At 50.9% G+C, this 24,530-nt stretch overlaps 2 protein-coding genes and 1 pseudogene across 4 annotated transcripts in view; all 3 read left to right on the top strand.

Annotated features, from left to right (window-relative positions):
- NCMAP (non-compact myelin associated protein) overlaps nt 1-24,530 on the top strand; it is a 71,447-nt gene that overhangs the window by 25,868 nt on the left and 21,049 nt on the right. The window contains exon 1 of one of the 3 annotated variants that reach the window (XM_027109724.1): nt 3,451-3,929. The exons of the other annotated variants lie outside the window; for them this stretch is intronic. The gene's annotated coding sequence lies outside the window, so the exon portion shown is untranslated. Of the gene's footprint in view, nt 1-3,450; nt 3,930-24,530 lie in introns of those variants that run through there. 3 annotated transcript variants of the gene reach the window in all.
- On the top strand, nt 1,250-2,527 carry LOC113622038 (eukaryotic translation initiation factor 5A-1-like; annotated as a pseudogene).
- Nucleotides 2,536-3,134, top strand: LOC113622037 (60S ribosomal protein L11-like). The gene has a single exon (XM_027109720.1). The coding sequence runs from the start codon at nt 2,561-2,563 to the stop codon at nt 3,095-3,097; it is 537 nt and encodes a 178-aa protein (XP_026965521.1). The 5' UTR covers nt 2,536-2,560; the 3' UTR covers nt 3,098-3,134.

Genomic DNA, 24,530 nt, shown 5'->3' with positions numbered 1-24,530 from the left:
AAAACAACAACAACAACAAAAACCCTGCTCCTGGGCTTCCCTGGTGGCACACTGGTTGAGAGTCCGCCTGCCGATGCAGGGGACACGGGTTCGTGCCCCGGTCCGGGAAGATTCCCACATGCCGTGGAGTGGCTGGGCCCGTGAGCCATGGCCGCTGAGCCTATGCATCCGGAGCCTGTGCTCCGCAACGGGAGAGGCCACAACAGTGAGAGGCCCGCATACCGCAAAAAAACAAAAACAAAAAACACCTGCTCCTGCCTTGCAATTAGTAAGCAATTGAGTCAGGATTGGAACTTGAGACCATCCGACTACAGAGCCCTTGACCCCACGCACAACCCGGCGAGAGCTTCTGGAAGTATCTTGAAGTGGTCTCATAGATCTCGGCTCTCAGGACCAGAGCAATCTCCCACGGGGCCCTCTCTGCCTTCTGCCTTCCTTCACAGCCCCTGCTTTGTGGACAGATCTGCGTCTCCCACCACAGAGAAGCTCTTTGAAGCCAAGGATTGTGTCTCATGTATTTGGTGAGAAGTAGAATCACAGGCTGCTCTCACTTTCCAGGACAAACTCATGCCCTGGGGCTGCTCTCGCCTTCTGAGATGGACAGCATTCTGCCTTTGGAATGTGTATCTCTCTCAATAAACCTTTCACTTAAAAAAAAAAAGTAGAATCACAGAATTACACTTTTTTTTAATTGAAGTGCAGTTGATACACAATATTATATAAGTTACAGGTGTACAATATAGCGAGTCACAGAATTTCACTTCTTAATCATCCTTGTTAATAAACACCACCTGAGCTGCCTGTTAAAACACAGTGGGCTCTCTCTGTTTTCAGCCAACTTGGGAGGAAGTTATCAAGGCTTTGACAGCATCTCACAGGCACCAGTGACAAAGCATTAGGCCCCAAACCAAACACTTTCTAGAAATAATTTGAAAACACAATGGGGAAACCTGGCTGTACTCTTGATTCTGTCGCTCCCCTGCTGTGTGATTTTGGGCAACTTACCTCTGCTTCCTGGGCCTCAGTTTCCTGTCTGTAAACGGGGAGATCCCCTAAGAGACCCCCTAAGATCTCTCCTCTCTTTTTATAAATATTAATAGAGGGCCCATTGTGTGCCCGGGATAGAGTGCTGGGCTCCAGGGATCCAGCCGTAAACCAGTCTGATGCCGGAAACTGCCGGATTCTACAGGGCGGAGTTTTTGACATTTGCTAGCCGGCAAACCTCCTGGTGTAACATTCTGTGATTGTCTAGACCCCAACCTCCCCGCAAAGCCTTCAATCAAATTAGCACAATCCCACTTAATTAAGAGCCGTGTGCAGCAGCGGCAGCGGCAGCGGGCTCTGAGGCAGCGGTTGGGCTCGCCGCGAGTGAACGGGGTCGAGTCAGTTCATTCGCGCGAGCTGGAATCGAAGCCTCTTAAAATGGCAGATGATTTGGGCTTCGAGACAGCAGATGCAGGGGCCTCAGCCACCTTCCCGATGCAGCGCTCAGCTTTACGTAAGAATGGCTTTGTGGTGCCCAAAGGCCGGCCATGTAAGATTGTGGAGATGTCAGCCTCCAAGACTGGCCAGCACGGCCATGCCAAGGTCCATCTGGTTGGTCTTGACATCTTTACTGGGAAGAAATATGAAGATATCTGCCCATCAACTCATAATATGGATGTCCCCAGCATCAAAAGGAACGATTTCCAGCTGATTGGCATCCAGGATGGGTATCAATCACTGCTCCAAGACAGCGGGGAGGTGTGAGAGGACCTCCGTCTGCCTGAGGGAGATCTTGGCAAGGAGATTGAGCAGAAGTACGACGGTGGAGAGGAGATACTGATCGCGGTGCTGTCTGCCACGACAGAGGACGCAGCTGCTGCAGTCAAGGCCATGGCCGAATAACTGGCTCCCAGGGTGGCTGTGGTGGCAGCAGTGATCCTCCAGCCTGCAGAGGCCCCCTCCCCGAGCCTGGCCCAGCTCTGGCCCGGCCCTTGGCTGGACTCCTCCCACACAATTTATTTGACGTTTTATTTTGGTTTCCCCTGCACCCTCAGTCTGCCGGGGAGCCCCTGCCCTTCACCCTGCTCCCTTGGCCAGGAGTGAGTGAACCACGGCCTTGGTGAAGCTGCCCCTCCTCTTCTCCCCTCGCACTACAGCCCTGGTGGGGGAGACCGGGCGGGTGCTGCTTGTGGTTTAGGTTTGTTTTGTTCTGTTTTTTAATTCAATCTGGAATCAGAAAGCTGTGGATTCTGTGCCCTTCCCCCACTCATCCCTGGTCTGGTCCCTTATTCCCCAATAGCCCTTTTTCCCAAGCACCACCCCCACAGACTGGGGACCAGCCCCCTCCCCTGCCTATGTCTCTCCCCAAATCCCTTTAGTTGGGAAGGGAAGAGGAGGAGAGGGGAGGGGACCTGCCCCCTCCTCAGGCATCTGGGAGGGCCCTGCCCCCATGGGCTTCACCCTTTCCTGCGGGCTCTCTTCCCGACACATTTGTTAAAAATCAAACCTGAATAAAACTACAAGTTTAATATGAAGAAAAAAAGAGAAGTCTCACTTTCTCTTCCTGTTTCCCGTCATGGCGCAGGATCAAGGGGAGAAGGAGAACCCCATGCGGGAACTTCGCATCCGCAAGCTCTGCCTCAACGTCTGCGTGGGGGGGAGTGGAGACAGGCTGACCCGGGCAGCCAAGGTGCTGGAGCAGCTCACAGGCCAGACCCCTGTGTTCTCCAAAGCTAGATACACCGTCAGATCCTTTGGCATCAGAAGAAATGAAAAAATTGCCGTCCATTGCACAGTCCGTGGGGCCAAGGCAGAAGAAATCCTGGAGAAAGGTCTGAAGGTGCGAGAGTATGAGTTAAGAAAAAATAACTTCTCAGACACTGGGAACTTTGGATTTGGGATCCAAGAACACATCGATCTGGGGATCAAATATGACCCAAGCATTGGTATCTACGGCCTGGACTTCTGTGTGGTGCTGGGTAGGCCAGGTTTCAGCATCGTAGACAAGAAGCACAGGACAGGCTGCATTGGGGCCAAACACAGAATCAGCAAAGAGGAGGCCATGCGCTGGTTCCAGCAGAAGTATGATGGGATCATCCTTCCTGGCAAATAAATTCCTGTTTCTATCCAAAAGGCTAATAAAAAGTTTTCAGTGAAATGTAAAAAAAAAAAAAAAAAGTTGCAGTGGTTAAGAATCCGCCTGCCAATGCAGGGGACACGGGTTCGAGCTCTGGCCTGGGAAGATCCCACACGCCGCAGAGCAACTAAGCCCGTGCGCCACAACTACTGAGCCTGCGTTCTAGAGCCCATGAGCCACAACGACTGAGCCCGTGTGCTGCAACTACTGAAGCCCACGTGCCTAGAGCCTGTGCTCCGCAACAAAGAGAAGACACCACAATGAGAAGCCCGCGCACCGCAGGGAAGAGTAGCCCCTGCTCACTGCAACTACAGAAAGCCCGCGCACAGCAACGAAGACCCAGTGCAGCCAAAAAAGAAAAGGCTATAAATATTATAAATTAAAAAAAAAAAAAAAGACACCTACACAAACCCCCTGCAGCTCACACCCGGCCTGGTTTATTTGTAAGGCCCCTTCTCCCCTTCTGCCCTGGCAGAAGTCTGACCTGGGAGACGTGGCCTTGGTGCGCTGAGCGCCTGGGGGTGGGGGTGGGTGTGCCAGAATCGGAATCTCAAGAAGGACTCAGGCCAGGAGAAGCGCGAGGACACTGCGGTGAGGCGCCGCCCAGCCAGCGTCCCGAGCCTGGCGCCCCCAGGACGGCCCCCGAGGCAGGGACCGTGGGGGCAAGTCGGCCCCTCCCCGGGATCACCTGCACGGGGCGGGGCGGAGCCGGGGGCGGGATCCCGGACGGCCGGAGCCGGGGCTGCTGTGGTGGCACCGGCGGGAGGCGGAGCGGGCGGCGGCCGGAGCGCAGGGCTCCCCCGAGCAGGTAGGAGGCTCGGGACGCCGGGGACGCCGGGTCTGCGGGGGGCACGGGCGACCCGGCTCAGGCGCAGCGGCTCGCTGTCCACCTGCCGCGCTCCGCCGAGGGGTGACGGGAGAGGGAGAGTGAGGAGTTCCCAGTCCCACCCCCACCTGCGTTGGAAGGGGTGCCTGGGGTCTGCGCGCGAGGGCGGTGGGCGGTGGCCGGGGTGGAGGGAGGGATATCGGTCACCTTTTGCGGGTTTTGGAAATGGGGATGGGGCATGCGTACAGGTGCCCGGAGTGCCGAGCAAGCTCGACCCTCGCGGAGAAGTGTCCCGAGCGCCAGCCTGCGTTTGGGGGGTTGATATTACGGGCATCCAGCAGGCAGGTCGTTTCCTTGTCCCACCCCTCTCACCAAGCCTCCGGCTGAGGGTCCGAGACTCCCCGGAAGAAAAGGGAGCGGACTCGGGCAGCCAGGAGGTAAAGGGATTTTGAACCACTCAGGACCTGTGTTGGCTTCATCTGTGAAATGGGCGTCTGGATGGGTGAGCCCTGTGCGGAGACCCCTCCAGGAGGAAGATCTGCGATGAAAACCCACAGCAGGGGGAGAAAACCAGTGTTCTAGCTCAGATCAGCAAACTCAGCAGCTCCCGGGTGGCTCACTGGACTAGCTGCTCCAGAGGAAAGAGGTGGGGACACGTTCTGTGGGCTGGATATCTGGCAGCAGGAGGACATGGGTGTGTCAAATACTAGAGCAGGCTTAGAGGGACCAAGGAAGCGATCTCGTCTGGGACGAGGATCTGGAGGGGTGCTTGGAGGAGGTGGGATTGAGTAGGGGTGGGGAAGAAAGCATAGTGCTGGTGCTTTAGAATCAGTCAACCTGGGCATTGGAATCCCTGCCTTGCCCCTTAGGTGGCCAATAACTTAGTCTTGGGCAGGACCCTGCATTTCTCTACAGTTCCCTTTGCTCCGTAAGTGAAACAATTTCTTTGACAGAGTGTCAGGTAGTCCATATAAAGTGCTTAGTGCAAGGTCTGTATATTATAGGCACTCCGTAAATATAAGCTGTTAATTTCCACTAGACTGTAGCTTCTTTTTTTTAATACATAAATTTATTTATTTAATTTTTGGCTGTACTGGGTCTTCGTTGCTGCACGCCGGTTTTCTCTAGTTGCTGAGAGTGGGGGCTACTTTTTGTTGCCATGGCTTCTCTGTTGCGGAGCACGGGCTCTAGGTGCGCAGGCTTCAGTAGTTGTGGCACGTGGGCTCAGTAGCTGTGGTGCGTGGGCTTAGTTGCTCCGTGGCATGTGGGATCTTCCCGGACCAGGGCTTGAACCTGTGTCCCCTGCATTGGCAGGCGGATTCTTAACCACTGCGCCACCAGGGAAGCCCTAGGCTGTAGCTTCTTGGGGGCAGGGGCCATGTCTATTTGGTTCACCATTATATGGTGCCTGGCATATAGTAGGTCTCACTACATATTGGTTGAATGAATGAACAATGAATGAGTATGTAGTACAACAGTTGGCATGTGGTAAGTAGTCAATAAATAGCAGTGAATTTAGAGATGATCAGATCCTAACAGATGGGATGATGTAGGAGACGGTTGTTTAGGTGGATGGAGCAGTGTAACAGATTAAGATAAGCCCAGAGTAACAGATTTGGGGCACCCTTTCTTATGGGGGGCAGGGGAGTAATATGATAAGCTCATCCAGGGCACAGAGGTAGGGAGGGCACACAAAGTCCTGGAATCCTGAGTCCCAGCAGCCACATGGGCGTAGATGAAGGGGCTGGGACTCTAGGTAGGTCAAATACCTTTCTCACATCCTCTAAGTGTCCACCTCCAAATTACAGGGGTAAGGGGCGGCGGGGAAGACACAGCAAAGGACTGTGGGTACCTGATGGGAACAGAAGATGAAAAGGGAAAGGGACTCCCATGGCCCCTTCATGGGGGTGGGACATTCCTCACCTTGTCCTGCTGTCTCCTGGCTGGTGGTGAGGTAGCTGAAGGGGGCAGTGTGGTACCAGGCGGGCCAACTACTGTGTGTGTGCTGAGCCAGGCTCACAGTGAGTTGGGCTAGGGGAACGTGTTGGGTCTCTGGGGGAATCTGCTGCAGTGGATTCAAAGCTTATCCCCGTGGCTGGTTCGCACACCCGTTATCACCCCCGTGGACAGTGGCCACTGATGCCTCGGGCTGGGAGGGAGCTATGTCCTTGAGGTGGAGCCATTCTTAGCAAAGTTAGGGACCTTCAGCCTGTCTGACATCCTGGCAGGCAGCCTCATTGGGTTTCCATCTCCCTGTGGTGACTAGGAGTCCATGAGAAGCAAAGATCTGAAGTGGAGGTGAGAGATTTGGGGGAACACATCAAGAGGAGATGGGAGGCACTGTATTCCTCAAAAGAGCCGAGTTCAAAGCTTCTCCTTTTAGCACTTTCCATAACTGCTCCTAATCATTTAATGTCTGTGTTTCCCACCGACTGTAAACTCTATGGGAACAGGGAGCAAGCCTGCCTCCTTCCTTGCTGCATCCCCACCTACGACAGTGTCCGGCACGTGGTGGGCACTCAGTGAATGTCTGTGGGATGCACAAACCTGGGCTGAGGACTGGGGCTCTTGGCGCTGAGAGAGGAGAGCACCCCCTGACAGAACTGATGTAAGCACCACAAGTTCTTTTTCCCCTGTCTGATCCCTACCCCACAGCTTGAAGGGTACGTCTCCCCCTGTCACAGGTTCTGTGCCTCCACCCTCTCTCCTGCCACCATCTGCGTCTTTTCTCAGGGAAGAATCCACTGCTAGTAGACATTTACACCTCAGGGGTAGGCCTAGGCACTTTGCTGCTGCTCCCAGCCCTACTGCCCTTGACAGTCAGACCCCCGGAGACCCCCGGGGCTTTGAGAGGAGGAAGGCAACATCCAGGCTGATCCCCATCCCATTGCTCCTGGGGCTCAGGGTCACAGAAGGTAGGAGCTACAGAGACCCTTAAAGGTAACAGAGGGCTCCCTCCATTTAAAGGTGAGAAGACGGGTCCGGAGAGGATGAGATACACTCGGTCAATGGAGGGTTAGGGGAGACCTCAAGTCTCCTAGTCCAAGTGCTTTGTCACTACAGTGGGCTTTGAGAGTCTCTGAGATTTGTAAATCCTGCAACATTTCTCCTTACTTTCCAATCTTCCAATAAAATGGAATGGAAGATTAAAAAAAGAATGGTAAAGTGGATTTAAGTTGCCCAATAAACCCTTTTAATTAAAAAAAAAAACCTCATATGATGAAAATAGACCCCAAATTATGTATGTTCACTTTACTTTTTAAAAGATGTATGTTTGATATTGGAGAAAAATAATCTAAAATAGGAACCTCTCTAAACTAGGCTAAGTATTGCTGGCCAGCAGTGCCTGTGTTAAGATGCCCCCTGCACGCTGCCATGCGAGCGCCTCTGAAGGCAGCCCAGGAGCAGCGGCGTGTTTGTTTCTCCTGGACAACCTCCAAGCGCCGAGCGCACCGCCCTGTTGGGCTCCCCATCTCCATCCATCTGGCCTCCTGATGCAGTCATTGACATCTGGGCTTCTGGCATCCCGCACTTTGCTTTGGGATCTGGTAGGGTGGATCCCTCTTTGCCTTCTTTCAGAGGAATTCCTTATCAGGAGGAAAGATCCTCGGTGGGCAGGAGGGGGCAGGAAGAGGGGAAGGGGACTGTGCCAAGGCAGGAGCCTGCCAGCAGGTCTCTGGATTCCTGAGCAGGGCTGGGTGTAGGTAAGAGTTGAGGGGGCAGGGCCAGTGGCAGCTGGGCTGGAACCTATCATGTGGTTTGAAACTCCTGGGGGTGCTGGCTGCAGTTTGGCCTAAGGAAGGAGAAGAGGGTGTGCAAGTCTCTAAGACAGAGAGGCCCGTTCTTCAGCCAGCTTCCAGGCCTGTTGTGAGGGGCCTCCTGCCTGGGCCAGATACTCCTGAGCTGTTGGGGCCCTCAGTGGGGCTGCCAGATCCTATGGTACGTCCCGGGCAGCTTCAGGAGGTGGAGGGGACGGTCTTAGAAGCTCCTGGCATCTCAAGGAGCCGTGCAGACCCTGGACTGCCAGCACACCTCGCTCCATCCAGGGCAGCCTCAGCCAGCAGTGAGGCTGGGGCACAGAGCAGGCACACAGGCCTCTGCTTTTGAGCTGTGGGATCTTGGTCAAGCCCCATCACCTCTCTGAGCCTCAGTTTCCCGATGTATTAAAGAGGATACTATCCGCAGTCCTCCCTTAATAAATATTAGTTTCCCTTCCCCTTCAGAGAAGCTTGTGTCTTGGGACCTGTCGAGCCAACTTTTAGGGCCAACAATCCTCAGGATTTTTCAGTTCCTCCAGAATCCATTCATCATTCATTCACTCACTCATTCTCCAAGGCTAACACCTGCCTCGGGCCTGCGCTGGAAATTCAGCTCTTTTTCCTGCTGTTTGGTTTCTGGCAGACTCCGGCACACATGGCCTGGCCTTGAAGCTTCCATCTGTTCCTCCACTGGAGATGATCTCTTTCAGTCTGTCGTGCAAAATAAAAAGCAATTGTGTAACTTGTTCCCCTGCTGCTGTCCCTAATCCCCTAACCCTCCTCCAAGTTCCCTAAGGTTTTAGCCTGCAGGTCTCAGAGGGAAATAAATGGTTAACGACTGCTTGCTGAGAGCCCGTGTTTGCTGGTGCCCACACAGCGCTAAATGCTCCACATGCCTCAGTCCCTTTAACACCCACGGCAGCCCAGGAAGTGAGTAGTATTATTCCCTCGGTCCCTGCTAAGGTTCAGAGACCACTTGCTGGTGGTCCCAGAGCTTACCAGGGATGCAATTTTGCCTTCGTGGACCCCTTCCTCCCTAAAACATATCAACAGTTATATTAATGACTGCATTGGTGTATTAAAACATTTTCTTCAACCTAAAAGTTCCTGTTTTCTTCTGATTTTGACAGAAATGAGAACATTTTTGTGAGCCCCGGAAAGTATTGTGAGCCCTGGCACTGTCTCCTGGGCCCAGGAGAGATGCAGGCCCTGAGGCTAGGGAGAAACAAGGCTGAGATTCCCGCCCACGCTGCCGTGGAAGTTCTAACCTCCTCCCTGTACTGCCCTTTAGTAATTAAAAAAAAAAAAAAAGAACAAGCAAGAAACTGTAGAAAAGGGACTAGTTATCTGAAATCTTAATGCCTATGGTGGTATTAATAGTTGTCTCTGGAAAATGTAACTTGGATTTTTTATTCACCTCCCCACCAAACTCCCACCTTCTGCCTCGCTACTTCTTGTTTTTTTTTTTTTTTTTTTGCGGTACGCGGGCCTCTCACTGTTGTGGCCTCTCCCGTTGCGGAGCACAGGCTCCGGGCGCGCAGGCTCAGCGGCCATGGCTCACGGGCTTGGTTGCTCCGCGGCATGTGGGATCTTCCCGGACCGGGGCACGAACCCGTGTCCCCTGCATCGGCAGGCGGACTCTCAACCACTGCGCCACCAGGGAAGCCCCTCGCTACTTCTTGACCAAAACTTTTCAAAGAGCCAAGACCACTCTATCCTCTTTTGTGGAAATTCTAGACACCCCATCTTGGCCTTCTATCCAGTCTCAGACCTAAAGGGTGACTGGTTTACCCAGAGGACAAAAGGGGATTCATTTATTTTATGGGAGCAGCTCCAAGTTCCTACCTAATCCCCAGAAACATTATCATTGGTCATAGTAATAATAATAACAGTAATTCATATTTTTGAGAGCTCTCAGTGTGCTGGGCATTTGCTAATCACTTGGCATGAACTGTTTCATCTCCATTTTACAGATGAAGAAACTGAGACTTAGGAAGACTAAGTGAGGTGCCCAAAAGGAGGTGCCAAGATAGGGACCTTAGTAGGGAACTAAGCTGAGTCTGCTAGACCGTTGTAGTTACCGAGTCCAAGCTCTCTCTGCTCGCTGCACGACAGGCCAATAAATCGGAGACATTGAGGTGAGGAATAACGACTTTATTCAGAAAGCTGGCAGACCGAGAAGATGGCAGACAAATGTCTCCGAAAAACCAACTTATTGGGTTCCGATGCCATTTTCTTTTATAGAACAGAGAGGGGAAGGAGGTGAGGAAGTAAAGTAAAAAGGCCATAAGATTTGCAGATGCCCCTGGAATGGCCAGCCTCGGTGACCAGACGTGTTAATTTCTTCTTTCTTGCAGCCATCCACAGGTGGACAGCGTGGGGATGTTTCCCTGAACAAAGGCACTTTGGTTTAACATTCAGGAAGAGGGGCAGGGTTCCCCAAGGCAGGCCATTATGTATAGACAATATCCTTTTAATGAACAAAAGCAACTGAAAGCAAAGGTTAAAGTAAAAGAAACAGATCCAATCTGTAGTCAGATTTAGCTCTTCCCTGTTTCATTGTCAGAGCATGACCTCCACGAGGGCAGGGTCCATTTCCCACCGTCTCCCGGTCGCCCAGCACAACTTTAAGTGTGGAAAGACACACTTTCAGTGTGGAACGAATGAATGGTGGACTGACCTCTCCACTGTCCTGCTCTCTAGGACGCTTACCCACTTCCTGTCCCTGCTCCTTGTCTTGGGACAGTCACTACCTCCTGCCTCTGTAGTGCAGAAGTTGGCAGCTACAGCCCTGGGGGGAGTCTGGGGCAGCTCAAAGCCCTGCTGGAATAAGGGACTCTCCCCCATCAATGCCCATCCAACCCCACCACCCACCCCAGCCTGTGGCATCCCTGCAGTCTACCTCCTGCCAAGTCTGCTTCTCCCTGGAACTCCAAGGTGAAGCCTGACAGACACACAGGCAGAGTGCCAACAGGAAGGAGGTGGCTGAGGGAGTCTGTGTGGCTCTCTGGCCCGGGGCTCATCTTTTTTCCTCTTAATGCCTTTGGCTCTCCCCCAGGGCACATTACCAGACTAAGAGCAAATACCCCCAGGGGGACGTGAATTCACCCACGAAAATAATCAGATGCCCTAGAAGTACAACTACTATACAAGAAAGACAGTAAATCAAGCTGCATATGTCATCTAAAGCAGAATGATTGAAGTAGATGGACCAAGATTTTGAAGTAAAGCACGATAATTATGCCTAAAAAGATAAGGGAAGACATTTGTAAAATAACGCAAGGCCAAGAAGTCCAGGAGAGAACCAAGGCAAAAGATTAGCTCTGAAAGATATACTCTTGAAAGTAAAGGACACAATAGATGGTATAAATATCAGGTTGGATACAAGTGAACTAACAACTAACTAGTAAAGAGGAAAATCAGATTGAGAACTGTCCCAGGATGCAGGAAAAGACAAAGAGAGAACAAATGAAAAAGAAAACCTAAGAGATGGTGGGTAGAAGTAGGTGTCGCTAAAGGAGAGAAAAAGAAAAATGGAGAATAGGGAAGAATTGAAATAATGGAGATGAAATGTTCCAGAATTAAAGGAAAATGAATGAACTCAGATTGAAAGGACTCATGGAGTAGCCAACAGTAGAAATAAAGAAAAATCCACACAAAGATATCATGGTAAAGTCGAGAATATGACGGACAAAGAGGAAGGACGAAGGAATAGCATCCCTTACAAAGGGCCAAGAATCAGATTGACATTATACATCTCAGTAACAGCACTTGATCCAGGAAATCAGAGTAATGTTATTATAAGAATTGAAAGAAAAGAACCCTTTCAATCCAGAATTTTAAAGCCAGCCAAATTGTCATTCAAACATGAGGTCATACTAAAAATATTCTTAGGCAAATAAAGCCTTAGAAGGTGGAATACACAGAGACCCACATTGAAAATACTCATGAAGGAAATACCTAAATAATAAAAGAAACAAGTCCAGGACGTGCTGCAAGAGCAATGGGAAGTCAGGGTGTTTAAGTCAGGGGTCAGTGCAAGAAACAGAAGCAGAACTCGGCATTTTCGGTAGGAAGGGATTTTATGCACCTAATTCTTTTAAAATATTGGAAAGGCTGGAGGCTTCCAAAACAATACAGAACTGGCCAGACTGGAGAGCTGTGGCACCTGCCGTAATCAGGAAAGTGAAGTAATCACAAGGGCTGCCGGGAGCTGTTGAATTTAAAGATACACAACCATGGCCGTGTGATCCAGGAATCCGGAAGCTGGTATGCTGCAACTACCCAGATTCTGGAACTCAGAGTTTAATGACATTGATCCGTTTCATCTATTTTATTTTGTTACTTTCTGTTGATGGCAAGTGACATTGGTTTTCCATTTTCAGAAATGATAGAACATTTCTGTTTAGAGCACACTTTTAAATGTTTTAAAGGAAAAGTAGGTCCAGGGATCTCACTGCGAAGCCATTGTGATTGGTGCAGACAATTATTATAAGTAGTCAGAGGTGGAAGAGGTGACCTAGGGAGGAGGGGACAGTTGGGTCTCATGACAGAGGAAGGTTTAGATTGGTGTAGTACTGGGAAGATAGCACTGGAGCAAAGGCCAGTGTGCTGATTATCTATCCGTGTGTAACCAACTACTCCAAGACTTAGTGCCTTGATGCTGTCTGTCGCGTGGTCTCGGTCAGATCTTCGCATCTGAAGGCTCAGCTGGCCTGGGCGCCCCCAGTGGCTCACTCACGTGGCTGCCTAGTGACACTTGGCTGTCAGTTTTGAGCACAGCTGGGGCTGTCAGCTAGCACATCTACCTGTGGCCTCTGCACGTGCCTTGGGCTCCTCACAGCATGTCAGCTGGGTTCCAAGAAGGAGGTTTCCAGGAGCAGGCATTCTGAGAGGCAGGAAGCAGAAGCTGCCACTGAAGGGCTATACCTGGAACTTCCGGTGTCACTTCTACCATATTCTAGTGGTCCCAGCAGTCATAGGGCCCACCTAGATTCAAAGGAGTGGAGAAATAGACTCTTCAGTGGTGAGCAGTGGGATGGGAAATACTGTGCAGCTAGCTTCCCAGTGCTGGGAAGCATGGGTGAGTTTAGGAGACAGGAAGTCACTCATTCCCTGCCTAGGGCCGGGGAGAAAAGGAGGAGACAGGTGCTGGTGGATAAACCTGGAAAAGTTTCATGGATTACCTTAGTTGATGAGACGAAGAATTAGGGCTGTATTCTGTAGCCGGCCAGAAGCGATTGATGGTATTGGAATGAAGGAGAGACACCGTGCAGAAAGCCAAGGTCTCAGCAATTCTTTCTGCAACGAGTGGGTCCCCAGGGAAGAAGGCTGGTAGCTTCTGTTCCTTTACAGTAGAATATCCCAGCAGCACGATGGAGTGAAAAAACACATTGCCCCCAATCCACTAAGCATTTGTTAGACAGTTATCGTATGCCAGGTGCATGACCAGGCCAGGCATCGTGGAAGTAAGTCTACAATTCATAAACCACTGGACTATCCTGCCAATTCCAGTATTTCTACCTTCATTCTGTAGCTTCTAGATCTCCTCTTGGACTCCTCATGGACCCCAAAATCTTTTGCTAGGACAAGTGTCCTGGGTTTGGACTAAAAAATTATGGTGCAGGTCCAAGTCCAAGCCCCTTAAGCACCCAGAAGAGGGTGTGGCTTACCCCTGGAGTCAGCATGGACCTGAGCGAGGGCCTCTGAGGGTTGGCAGCAGAGCTCAGGGAGCCAGAGCCCAGAGCGTTCAGTGTATGTTCAAAGCCAACGCATCCTAGGGCATCTGCGAAAGCCCATCTCTTCCACGCAGCCTCTCTGTGTGCGTGAATTCACGCCCCATGAAGCTCCTAGAATAGAAGGGAGGACAGACCTGTCTACTAATTACAACACTTTCATATGATAAATGCTGTAAGCAAAGTACCTATGAGATGCTGTGACGTCTCAGAAGACATCGACCTACTTGAGATTGGCGGGGTTGCTTTGGGCAGGTCTTGGAGAAGGAAAGCAGCGTTTATCAGTGCCCACTATGCATGAGGCACTCACTTTCCTAGAGGCTTGACATGCATTGCTAAATGACTTATGCATGCAAAACCTTCACACGTTTATGCGATAAGGCTAAGTAATTGGCACTTATTAACAATTGTTATCTCATTTGATTGTTGCAACCAGGAATAAGACAGGAATCACCAAGCCCAGTTTACAGATGAGGAAACAGGCCCAGAGAGGTTAAGTCACAGGCCCAAAGCCACTCAGGCCGGAATTCAAGCCCATGTCTGACTCCAAACCCCACACCTCTGTCCCCCCCACCATACCACCATTTTGAGGGAAGGGGAGGACTTCCCGGGAGAGGAACAAATCCTGTTGGGGGGCGTTGGGGACTCAGTAGTCCCAAAGAGCCAGGGTTCGTAGTGTGTGGGTTCCAAGATGGGATGGGGGAGAAGGCAGGAGAGAGAGCTTTGAATGCCAGGCCAGGGTGCAGGGAGAAGGCTGGATTCTCTCCCCAGGGAAGGTCCTGCCACTCCCTAGCTCACACTGTAATCTCTCCTCCCAGATCACTCGTCGCCTGAAGTCCACGTCTTTCAAGTCAGGGCTAGGCCTGGAACACGGTCTCCTGACTCCCAGCCCAGAGCTCACTCTTCACCCAGCTTCCTCCTTGTCATGGCCTCCCTTTCAGGCTGTGGTGTTTGCTCAGAACCCGAGCCCGGGGCAGAGAGCAGAGAAATATTTACTTATGTCACCGCCAACCCTGCCTCCTGGCGGCCCCAAGGGCTACCTCACAGAGAAGTTCAGTTATATAACCCTGAGTTGACACAGCAAGAAGGAGAAGGAAATAAATTATAATTATTCTTTTTCCTCAGTCTTGGACACACTTTGGATAGCTTGATATTTGCTTCTCTGCTTCCTCGTCTTATTGACCTGGGGTCTCCAGGGACCTCAGTGGTTCCCGATCAGCTGTTGATTTTAGCCTTGATTCTGGTGAGGCTGAGGATTTGTGGAGGTCGTCCTAGAGGCTGGGGAAGGGAGAGAAATGAGATATCAAAGGGCTGCTTTATGCCAAACTCTGCTGGGGCTTTGTATGCATAAAGTCATTTTACTCAGGCAGGAGCCCAATGAAAGTGGTCCCGTTTATTACCTCCCTTTTGCAGAAAAGGAATGGAGGCACAGAGAGGTTAAGTAACTTCCCAAAGGACACTCAGCAGAGCCAGGTCAGAAGCTCTGAGGCTTCTAGTTTTCAAACATCTCACATGGAATCCATGGCATAGGGATCCTGGAGAGAGCAGAACATGCTAGCATCTCCCTGTGGAGGAAGTTCCTCCATAGCTTAATCCCAAAACATCCCTCACATCTCATCTCCTCTCTGGCCTTCCCTGGACACTCAGCTCCACGGTGCTGGGACCCTCACTGTCCCACCCCCATCACCAATCTCACACTTTCCTTCCTGAAAGTGTTCATACTCACCCCCACCTCCCAGTCTTCACACCCAATGTTCTTCCCAGCTAGAATGTCACTCCTCCCTTCTCCACCTGACAAAATCCCAGCAAAATAATAATAATAATAATGCACCTTCATAGAGCAGGAGCTGTGAAGTGGAGTGGTTAAAAGAATGAACTCTGAGTGTTTTGCATGGTTCCAACTAGTTTCATCACTTTTGCTGGCTGTGTGACCTCAGGCAAGTTAGTTAACCTTTCTGGACTTCAGTTTCTTCACCTGTAAGATGGAGATAATGATACCCAGCTTACTTAAAAGAAAGAGATAAAATTATGGGATGAAACGAGTTATAAAAGTAAAAATGATATAAATAAAAACTTATTTGTAAAGTTTTGTTTTTTTTTTTTGCGGTACACGGGCCTCTCACTGCCGTGGCCTCTCCCGTTGTGGAACACAGGCTCCGGACGCACAGGCCCAGCGGCCATGGCTCACGGGCCCAGCCGCTCCGCGGCATGTGGGATCTTCCCGGACCGGGGCACGAACCCGTGTCCCCTGCATCCGCAGGTGGACTCCCAACCACTGCGCCACCAGGGAAGCCCCACTTGTAAAGTTTTTAGAAAAGTGCTTGGCCCCTAGTAAGAGCTCATCAAATGCTTATTCTTATCATCAAGGCTTCAAATGTGGAGCAGACTCTGAAGTCGAATTCCTTGAGTTCACATCCCATCCCAGTTGGTGACCTTAGACAAGTTAGTTAACCTCTCTGGGCCTCAGTGTCCTCTATAAAAAATTTAAACTGCAATGTGCTTTCCACTTAGGGAGGATGAGACAATCAGATAGACATAAAGCAGTCAGAGGGCTTGGCACTTAGAGACAGGTAAATATAATCTACTATTATATTACTGGGGTTCAGACCCAGATCACTGACCCCTGAGCACAAGGGTTTAATGACCACATGGTGCCACTCAAATTTTGCCTCTCCAGGCAGCACGCCCTCTTCCCCGGCCCCCTGCTCAGCACCCTCTCCCGCTCCGAGCTCCGTAGCACTCACGGCCTGTCTTGTCTCTTAATGTCATGTCTGCATTACCAGCGGCCACATGTGGTGGGAAAGCACAAGACCCATGACCTGTGCTTGGTCCTTGTTCGATGAGGCAGTTCAGTCAGCTGCTATTAACCCCCGACTGCTCACTTAGCGGGCGTTGATTTCATTTGACAACTATGTGTTCATACTTGCAATGTGCCAAGCAGTATTTGAGGAACTAGGGATTCAAAGGGTGAATAAAAACTGACACATTGGGCTTCCCTGGTGGCGCAGTGGATGAGGGTCCACCTGCCGCTGCAGGGGACACGGGTTCGTGTCCCGGTCTGGGAAGATCCCACATGCCGCGGAGCGGCTGAGCCCGTGAGCCATGGCCGCTGAGCCTGCGCATCCAGAGCCTGTGCTCCGCAACGGGAGAGGCCACAACAGTGAGAGGCCCGCGTACCACAAAAAAAAAAACAAAAAAACTGACACATCCCCTACACTCATGGGGCTCAGAGTCTGATATGGGACACAACCATTCATCAAATGGAAGGTGATAACTACAACCTGTGGTGACAGAGGGACACAGGGCTGTGAGAGTGCACAGCATGGGAATTTGAAGTGTTGCTTGGGTTAAAGTATCAGAAGTGTCAATAAATGAGAAAAGAGTGCTCTGGCATATGCAAAGGCCCCGTGGCAGCGATGGGACAGAGTGACAGAGGGCAGAGCTCAGACAGGGAGGAGACTGGAGGGGTCTGAAGGATCCAGATCCTGTACAGGGAACTTGCTGACCATCATAAGTTCTAGTCTGAAGTAGTCTTGAGGTTTTTAAAGATTGTTGGAGCTGCTGTGGAGAAGGGTTGCAGTGGCCCAGAATAGAGGCAGCCTTGACCTGTTAGGAAGCTATTGCAGCATCCAAGTGAGAGAAGACAGAAGCCTGGACCTGAACAAGGATGGGGAGGATAAGAGAGGTTAGTAAGAAAATGTATAAGACGCGAAGGTAAATCTGAAAGGGTTTGATGATGGGGGTGGAGGACTGGTGACAGGCGGTGACTTTAGTTTTCCGGCCTCACAGGCTATGTGAGTGGCAGTGACATTTCCTGCAATGGGGAACCCTGGAAGAGACCAGATTCTGTGAAGTGCTGGGGCATGACAAAGCCCAAGACACTGCCTGGGCCCTCAAGAGGGGGAAAGCAGACATATAATAACAACGACGATGGTGATAACAGTAGCTAATTGAGTGCAGGATTTGAACGGAGCAGTCTGGCTCCAGAGCCTCTGTTGTAACTCCCTCTACTCTACAGCCATCATGCCATCATCTTTATTTTCTAAGTGCCTACTAGGCGCTAAGAACTGTGCTAGGCCCTGGGATGTCAGCTCTGAACAAGAAAGACAGTAGCCCTGCCTGGCCGAGCTCCCTGCTGGCTCAAGGCGCACCAGCCCACAGAGGCAAATGCTGGCACGCTGACCTCCCAGCGGCCTCCCACCCTGCTCTCACAGAGCTCAGGATCTGGGGGTTAGATGGGTCACAAACAAGACAGTTTCAGCTGGTGGTTATTCTGTGAAGAAGGTTAAAGAGGGTAAGTGAGACAATTCCTGGGGTTGGGGGGAAAGGGATAATCTTAGAGTGGTGACATTTAAACTGACATGATAGTAAAATTGCATAATCACACAGTTAATAGTTCAGAACCCCAGCAGGGAGTAGGGGTGGGAGTGAACAAACTGTATGAGGTAGATTTTTTTTTTTAATTGAAACATTTGACATAAGTGCTTGAAGTGTTTGATGTTTTGGGTTTTGAAGTATAAATAGGAGTTCACCAGGCAGACTGGGTTAGGAAGTCATTCTAGAGAGAAGCATGAATATGAGCAGAGGCAAGTAATGCTATGCGATGTGTGTGTGTAGAACACAAGCTCTTTGGTATCTCTAAAGTATAGCTCATAAGCTCCATGTGGGCTCAGGCCTATATTGTTTCCTTTTTGTCTCCAGTGTTTAGCATGTAGCTTATGATTAATGAATTTTTACTGAATGAATAAATGTATGAAGAAATGAACAAATGAATGAGCTAATGTTGATAGGAGAGGCAGCAAAGAGAGAAGGACATAGTATAAATCAGTGTTGTTCAATATAAATGAGCCACATATGTAATTTTAAATGTTCTAGGAGCCACGTTAAAAAAGTAAATAGAAACATTACATTTTGATAATATATTTTATTTAACCTTGTATATCCCAATATTATCAAACATCTAATCAATATTTAAAAACTACTGAGGTATTTCACACTCTTTCATTTTGTGCTACGTCTCTGAGTTCCCGCAGGTATGTTACACATACAACACTTCTCAATTCAGACCAGCCACATTTCAAGGACTCCATAGCCGCGTGTGGCTACCATATTGGCGAGCACAGGTGTAAATGCTGCTGGGCGGTAACAGGCCTGCTGAGGGGTTTGGACTTCATTCGCCTTAGCTGGTGAGAGACCACTGAAGGTCTAGGCAGAGGTCAGCACGGTCAGATTTGTTGCTAGAAAGCTCTCTGGGGTAGCTAGCTGTGCAGCCGATAGGCTTTGAGACAGAGAGTCCCTTTCCATCCTGTCCACTCTGGCATGGAAAGGTCACACTCAGGGCACACTCCACTCCCCCTGGCTGTGGTGTGACTGGTGTGGAGACGGGCACCCTGTCCCCAACTAAGAATCTCCCTCCTTTGGCGAACGTCAGAGCCCGAGGTCCCCGGCCCGTGAGCAGCTACCTCCTGCTCTGCGACTCTGAGCTTCTCTTTCCCGAGGCAGGCAGTGCTCCCTGAACAGCACGGCATCTGCTGTGGTTTGTAGCTAAACAGACATGGCTCTGGGCAGTTTGGAGGGAAAATGAAGTACCTATTAGCGTGTTTTGCAGTAGCCCCGCCTGGCCAAGCGCCTTGCCGGCTCAAGACACACTGGCCTGTGGAGGCAAATGCTGGCAGGCTGGCCCCCGCCCTTGCCCCTGCACAGCCCACCACCCCCCGGGGTACCCAGGTGCCCCTGGCGCGCTCAGTCCCTGGCACACCCACTCCCTTCCCCACAATGCTCTGCCGCTCACTTTCGTATTTCCTTGGACCCCGGACTCACACTTGCCCTGCATGTTCCGCACACCCTCAAAGCCTGCTTCATGTTCCCTCTGACTCTTCAAGGAGGCCGGGCTGGGTGCTGGGAGGCCCCTGGTTTGGGAAGCAGAAGACTGGGTCCCAAGCCTGCTCTGGTAGCTCTGTGAGTGGGTGAGTTACTCGGCCTCTCTGAGCCTCAGTTTCCTTGGGTGTAAAGCGGAATGGGTGTGACGTGGGGTAAATGAGATTATGAACGTGAAGCCCCTAGCACAGTGCTAGACACAGAGGAGGTCCCAAAAGGGAGTGGTGGTGACTGTGAGTGGTAAGTGCCCATCGCCCCCCACCCCAGTTCCTTGAGAGCCAGGCCGGCTTACACACCCAGGGCCCCTGGATTCTCCCTGCCTCCACACCTGCCATGCTGCTGGGGCCCGTCATCCTCGTGTGACAGGGCTCGGACTGCATTGACACTGGAAGATTTGGCAAAACTGGAGGACCGTGGGCTCAGCTCTGGGCTGGGAGACATCAGTGATCCACGGGAGATTCTTCAGAGACGGCATTGGGGTCTCTGCCCAGGACAGGTCAGCACTTGAGAAGACCCTGACCCAACATCAGGCCGACTTCTCCGCCAGGCACAGCAGACACAAGGCCCACAAGACGTTCAAGGGCCCCTGAAATGTTTTCATTTCTTTTAAAATCGGCGGGGGGTGGGGGGATCCCATTTTAGGGCAGAAGAAAATGTTTCCATTTTTTTCTCACATCAGAAAAAATAAACTGTTTAGAGCCCATGAAACTTTATTACGGTGAAAGCAGCCCTGCGGCCACACTGCAGCCCTGACCAATTCTTCATTCATTCAAATGCATTTTTGGGGCAGGGTACGTCCCATCTGTTCTTTTTTGTTCCTTATGATCTTGTCTGGCTGCACACCCATCTTTTTTTCCCTGAGATGAGGAAGATGAGGCTCATGGAGAGTAAATAAACTGCCTATAACTTAGAGGTGACAGAGGTGCGATTTGAACCCAGGTCCACCTGAGTCCAAACTTATTTCTTCCCTAGACCATGCTATTTGCAGGTTCATCATCTGATTTGATTTACAGCATAAGGACAGGATAACCAGCTTTTTTTTTTTGCCTCACTGCACGGCTTATGGGATTTTAGTTCCCTGACCAGAGATTGAACCCGTACCCTCGGCAGTGAAAGCATGGAGTCCTAACCACTGGACCGCCAGGGAATTCCCAGCCCCATTTTAAAGCTGAGGAGACTGAGGCCTGGAGGAGAAGGGAGCATCTTGTTCACGGGTCCCTTCCTCCTAGTCAGTGAGGGTGGGGAACCAGCCCCTCCTTCTGAACCCTCCCTACTGCCTCTGCCCTGTCCAAAGCCCTTCCTGTGCCCCACACACACTGTCCCCACCCTCTGCCCTCCCTGTGGCCACGCCCCGGGCGGCCACCCTGCACACGTGTCTCCCCTGCCCTTCTTTCCCACCTTCCTCCTTTTGGCCGGGTTCCCAGCCCTTAGAGGGGCTGCTCAGGTCTGCACAGCTTCCACATCCCGCCTCCTAGCAAAGCTGGGGGCCGGCGCTGCCACCTGAGAGGGAGGGAGGAGAGAGAGCGCGAAGGTTTAGATGAAACCGTGGGTCTCCCAGACAAACGCCCCTCTGTATCTCGGGGCCTGTTGTGACTGGCTGCGGGCCAGCTCTCCCCACGGGCAGCTTGAATGGCCGGGATTGTTCCCCCGCCTCCTGTCCTGTCTGCCGCCCAGCGCCTGCCTTCCAGCGCCTGCCAGGCCCCAGCTCGGCAGGAAAGGGGAGGGCTGTTCCTTCTGGAATGGAAGGTGTAGGAGGCAGGCGAGCCTTGGGGAGGGTGAGGGGCCACGTCCTGAACCAAACTGGGAGGCGGGAGAGTCACACAACGGAAGGAGCGTGAGAGGGAGGTCACCGATCCCCGCCGTGCACTTTGCAAGAGAGCAAGCTGAAGTCCAGACAGAACAAGTGACTTGCCCAAGGTCACACGGCAAGCAAGTAACAGAGGTAAGACTCGAACTCTGGGCTCCTAACTTCCAGCCCTGGGTTCTTGCCGCCCCCTACATCAGGCCTCCCTGTCAGGGTTTTGGTGGTGACCCTGCTGAACAGGTGATATAATGAGCTCCATAGCCCGGGACACTGAGACTCAAAGAAAGAACGTCACGTGATAAGCTTACACAGAACTAGGTTCCCTCGAATTCTGTGGTAAAGTGCAGATGCTCCAGACAGAGTTTACATCCTTAACTCATTCATTACGAAGACCTTGAGGTTAACCAAGCCCTTGGAAAAGGCGGAGGGAGAGGCAGAGAATCAAAGCGAGGCCCCTGAAAGGTCAGCGTTAGGGGTAAACTCAGATGATTGGATTTTGTAGGACGGCATTTGCCTGGGTTCTTTAAAAAAAAATAATAAGGAGTTAGCCAGGGGCACTGGGGGTCAGGGCACCTGGTTCCGAGGAGACTTGGTTTTTTCCCTGCACTCCCACCCCCAATTTTTTTTCTTCCAGAGGTTCACAGTGGCCTGTCCGTGGTGTATACAACTCAGGTACATCTCTATGTTCTTGCTTTCATAGGTGGCAACGAGAAGTAACTCAGAAACCTCAGTTGGTGTGTTTTAGAAACTTAGTGCAGTTACCAACCGGGGTGGTTGAGGGCAAAGCTGAGGGGGAAACGCAGGGCCCGGTGGCACCTCAACGTGCTCACGGGCCAGAGTCCCTTCGGGTTGTCTTTGGTTCTTGCTGTTGTTATTACTGATCTTGTCTTGAATGAATCAGAAAGGAGTTCTGGAAAACGTACCAAATGAACTACCAATGAACCTTCCCGTCTGTGTGCCCTGGGCATCCCCGCCGGCCCTCAGCTTCCCCGTGTGTAAGGAGAAGGTGGTGGACTCAGCAGTTTTCAGACTGGCTTCCACCAAATCCTCTGATCACAGGAGTTGCCTCCTAGGGCCATCGCAGAGGGTGTGTGGACCAGTGAAAGAGAAATTGTCGGGGGAGGAGTAGAAGGGAGCAGCTTAGCTCCTTAAACCTTTTGGAGGAGCTGAATTTTCCATCATAAGTTCATCCCCCAAACTCTCCAACGGAAGCGTAGATCTCCTTTCACTCTGGACAGACACATAGAAAGTCTACCAGTTTCACTTTTTCCTGGCTGGCAGAATCCCCCTGTACCTCCCTCCTCCCCCTAGTTGGACTGGCTACCCCCAGGCTGCTGCGGGGCGCCGTCCTGGGCACTCCTCGATCCCTGGGTCCCTTGAGCTTCTCATGTTCATTCGCTCCTCCACGTTAGTGGGGCACGTCCTCCAGGAGCATCCCAGGAAAAGGTGCATGGGGTGGGGTGGATTTTTTATGAAGCTTCCTATGTCCCCAAATGTAGTTCTTCTACCCTTATTCTCGATATTTAGTTTGGCTTCTGTCCGCTTCTAGGCTGGAGGTTATTTTCCCTCAGAATTTTGGAGAGTTATCTCAGAGCTTCCCTGCTGCTGCTGTCAAATCCACTGCTGTTCTGGTTTCATCTGAGTGTTCATCCTTTTATTGGTATTTGACCTTTTTTGTTGTTGTTGTTATCTATAGATGTGTGTGGGATATTCTCTTTAGGCCCTGTGTGTGGGATATTCTCTTTAGGCCCTGTGTTCTGAAAGGTCATGATGATGAGTCCCACTGTGGGTCTTTTTAATTCATTTTTCTGGGGACTCCGTGAGTCTCCTCATTCGGAAAATTCATATCCTTCATTTTCAGGAAATTTCCAGGTATTCTTTGATAATTTCCTCCCCTTGATTTTTTCTGCTTAATCACTTCTTGAGTTCTTATCATTGGAATGTTGGACCTCCTGGAGTAATTTGTTTTTGCCCCTTTTCTCTCCCAATCTTTATTTGTTCCACTTTATGAGACATTTCTTCAACTATCTTCCAATAATTCTATTGAATTTTTAAATTTCTTTTATCATATTTTAAATATCCTAACACTCTTTCTTGTTCTTGGAATATTCTTTTCTTATAGCATTCTGTTCTTGTTTTATTAATGTAGTATCTCATCTCTCTGAGGATGTCGAAGTTTTCTTCTGCCCTTTGAAGGGCCCTTCTGCCCTTCTGTCTCTATTTGCTTTAAACGCCTCCCTCTGTTCATTTGTTTGCTGTCTGTTCATCGTGTTTGAAGCTTGTACCCTCAGAGGTCTGTTGACCCTTAGCTATCTGTTCCTATTTAAGACTAAGCCACTAGAAAACTCGTTGAATAAAAAAAGATCAGGGGAAGCTCTGGGTGTGGGGGCCAGCTTATCAGCTAGTGGCCTCCCCATTGGCTGATTGGCAGGAACCTGGTCATTTCATTGGAGGATCGTGTGACATCAATCAGTATCTGTCAGTCTGTTCTCTTTAGCTGGTCAGTCTCCCAAGAGCCTCTAATTTCCTGCCTGGAGGTTAAGCCCAGCGGCCCAGGGGGTTAAAGGGGCTAGATGAGCCCCACAATGCAGGGCTTTACCTCACGCCATTTTTCAGCCAGAGATGAACCACCACCTTCCTTTTCCTTAAGTCTCAAAGTCAAATGTGCCTATGAATCACCTGGGAATCTGGCTAAATAAAAGGCACATTCCCATTCGGCAGGTCTGAATGGAGCCTGAGATTCTGCCTTCCGAACAGGGTCGGCCCGCGCTGCTGACCCGAGGACCGCACTTTGGATGGCCAGCGTCTAGAGCCCTGCCGTCCAGCGGGACTTCCCGCAGTGGTGGACACATGCTAGACCCACACTGATCAATACAGGAGCCACAAACCCCAGTGGATGTTCACGCTTGAACTGTGGCTAGTGCGACTGAGGCACTGAGCTTTTAATTGTATTTAATTTTCCTTAATTTCATTTAACTTTAGATGGCCAGAGGTTTGAGCCTCGGCCTTTGCCAGGCTGCTAAGTCACACTCAGCCATCAGCTTTTCCAGCGTTCAAACCTTGACCGGCCTCTCTCCAATGTGGTTGTCGTCTCTCCTTTCTCTTTGGCCTTATGGATCCATACGTCTGAATTCCTTTACTGTCATTCATGGGGGGTTTCAGAAGGAAGCAGAGATGAAGACTTGTGTTCCATCTGCTCTTTTGGACCAGAATTCCCTCCTGCATTTTTAATTTTAATTTTATTTTTTAAATAAATTTATTTATTTATTTTTGGGTGTGTTGGGTCTTCGTTTCTGTGCGAGGGCTCTCTCCAGTTGCGGCAAGCGGGGGCTACTCTTCATCGCGGTGCGCGGGCCTCTCACTGTCACGGCCGCTCTTGTTGCGGAGAGCAGGCTTCAGACGCGCAGGC

This window comes from Aethalodelphis obliquidens, unplaced genomic scaffold (assembly GCF_003676395.1).
Source record: "Aethalodelphis obliquidens isolate GAN/ISIS:26980383/991018 unplaced genomic scaffold, ASM367639v1 scaffold9, whole genome shotgun sequence".
NCBI classification, from domain to species: Eukaryota; Metazoa; Chordata; class Mammalia; order Artiodactyla; family Delphinidae; genus Aethalodelphis; species Aethalodelphis obliquidens.
The sequence above is the reverse complement of the archived record's forward strand: the minus strand, read 5'-3'. Positions and strand labels throughout refer to the sequence as shown.

Coding starts and splice junctions, on each gene's coding strand:
- LOC113622037 (XM_027109720.1), top strand. CDS start 2,561: ATGGCGCAGGATCAAGGGGAGAAGGAGAACCCCATGCGGGAACTTCGC.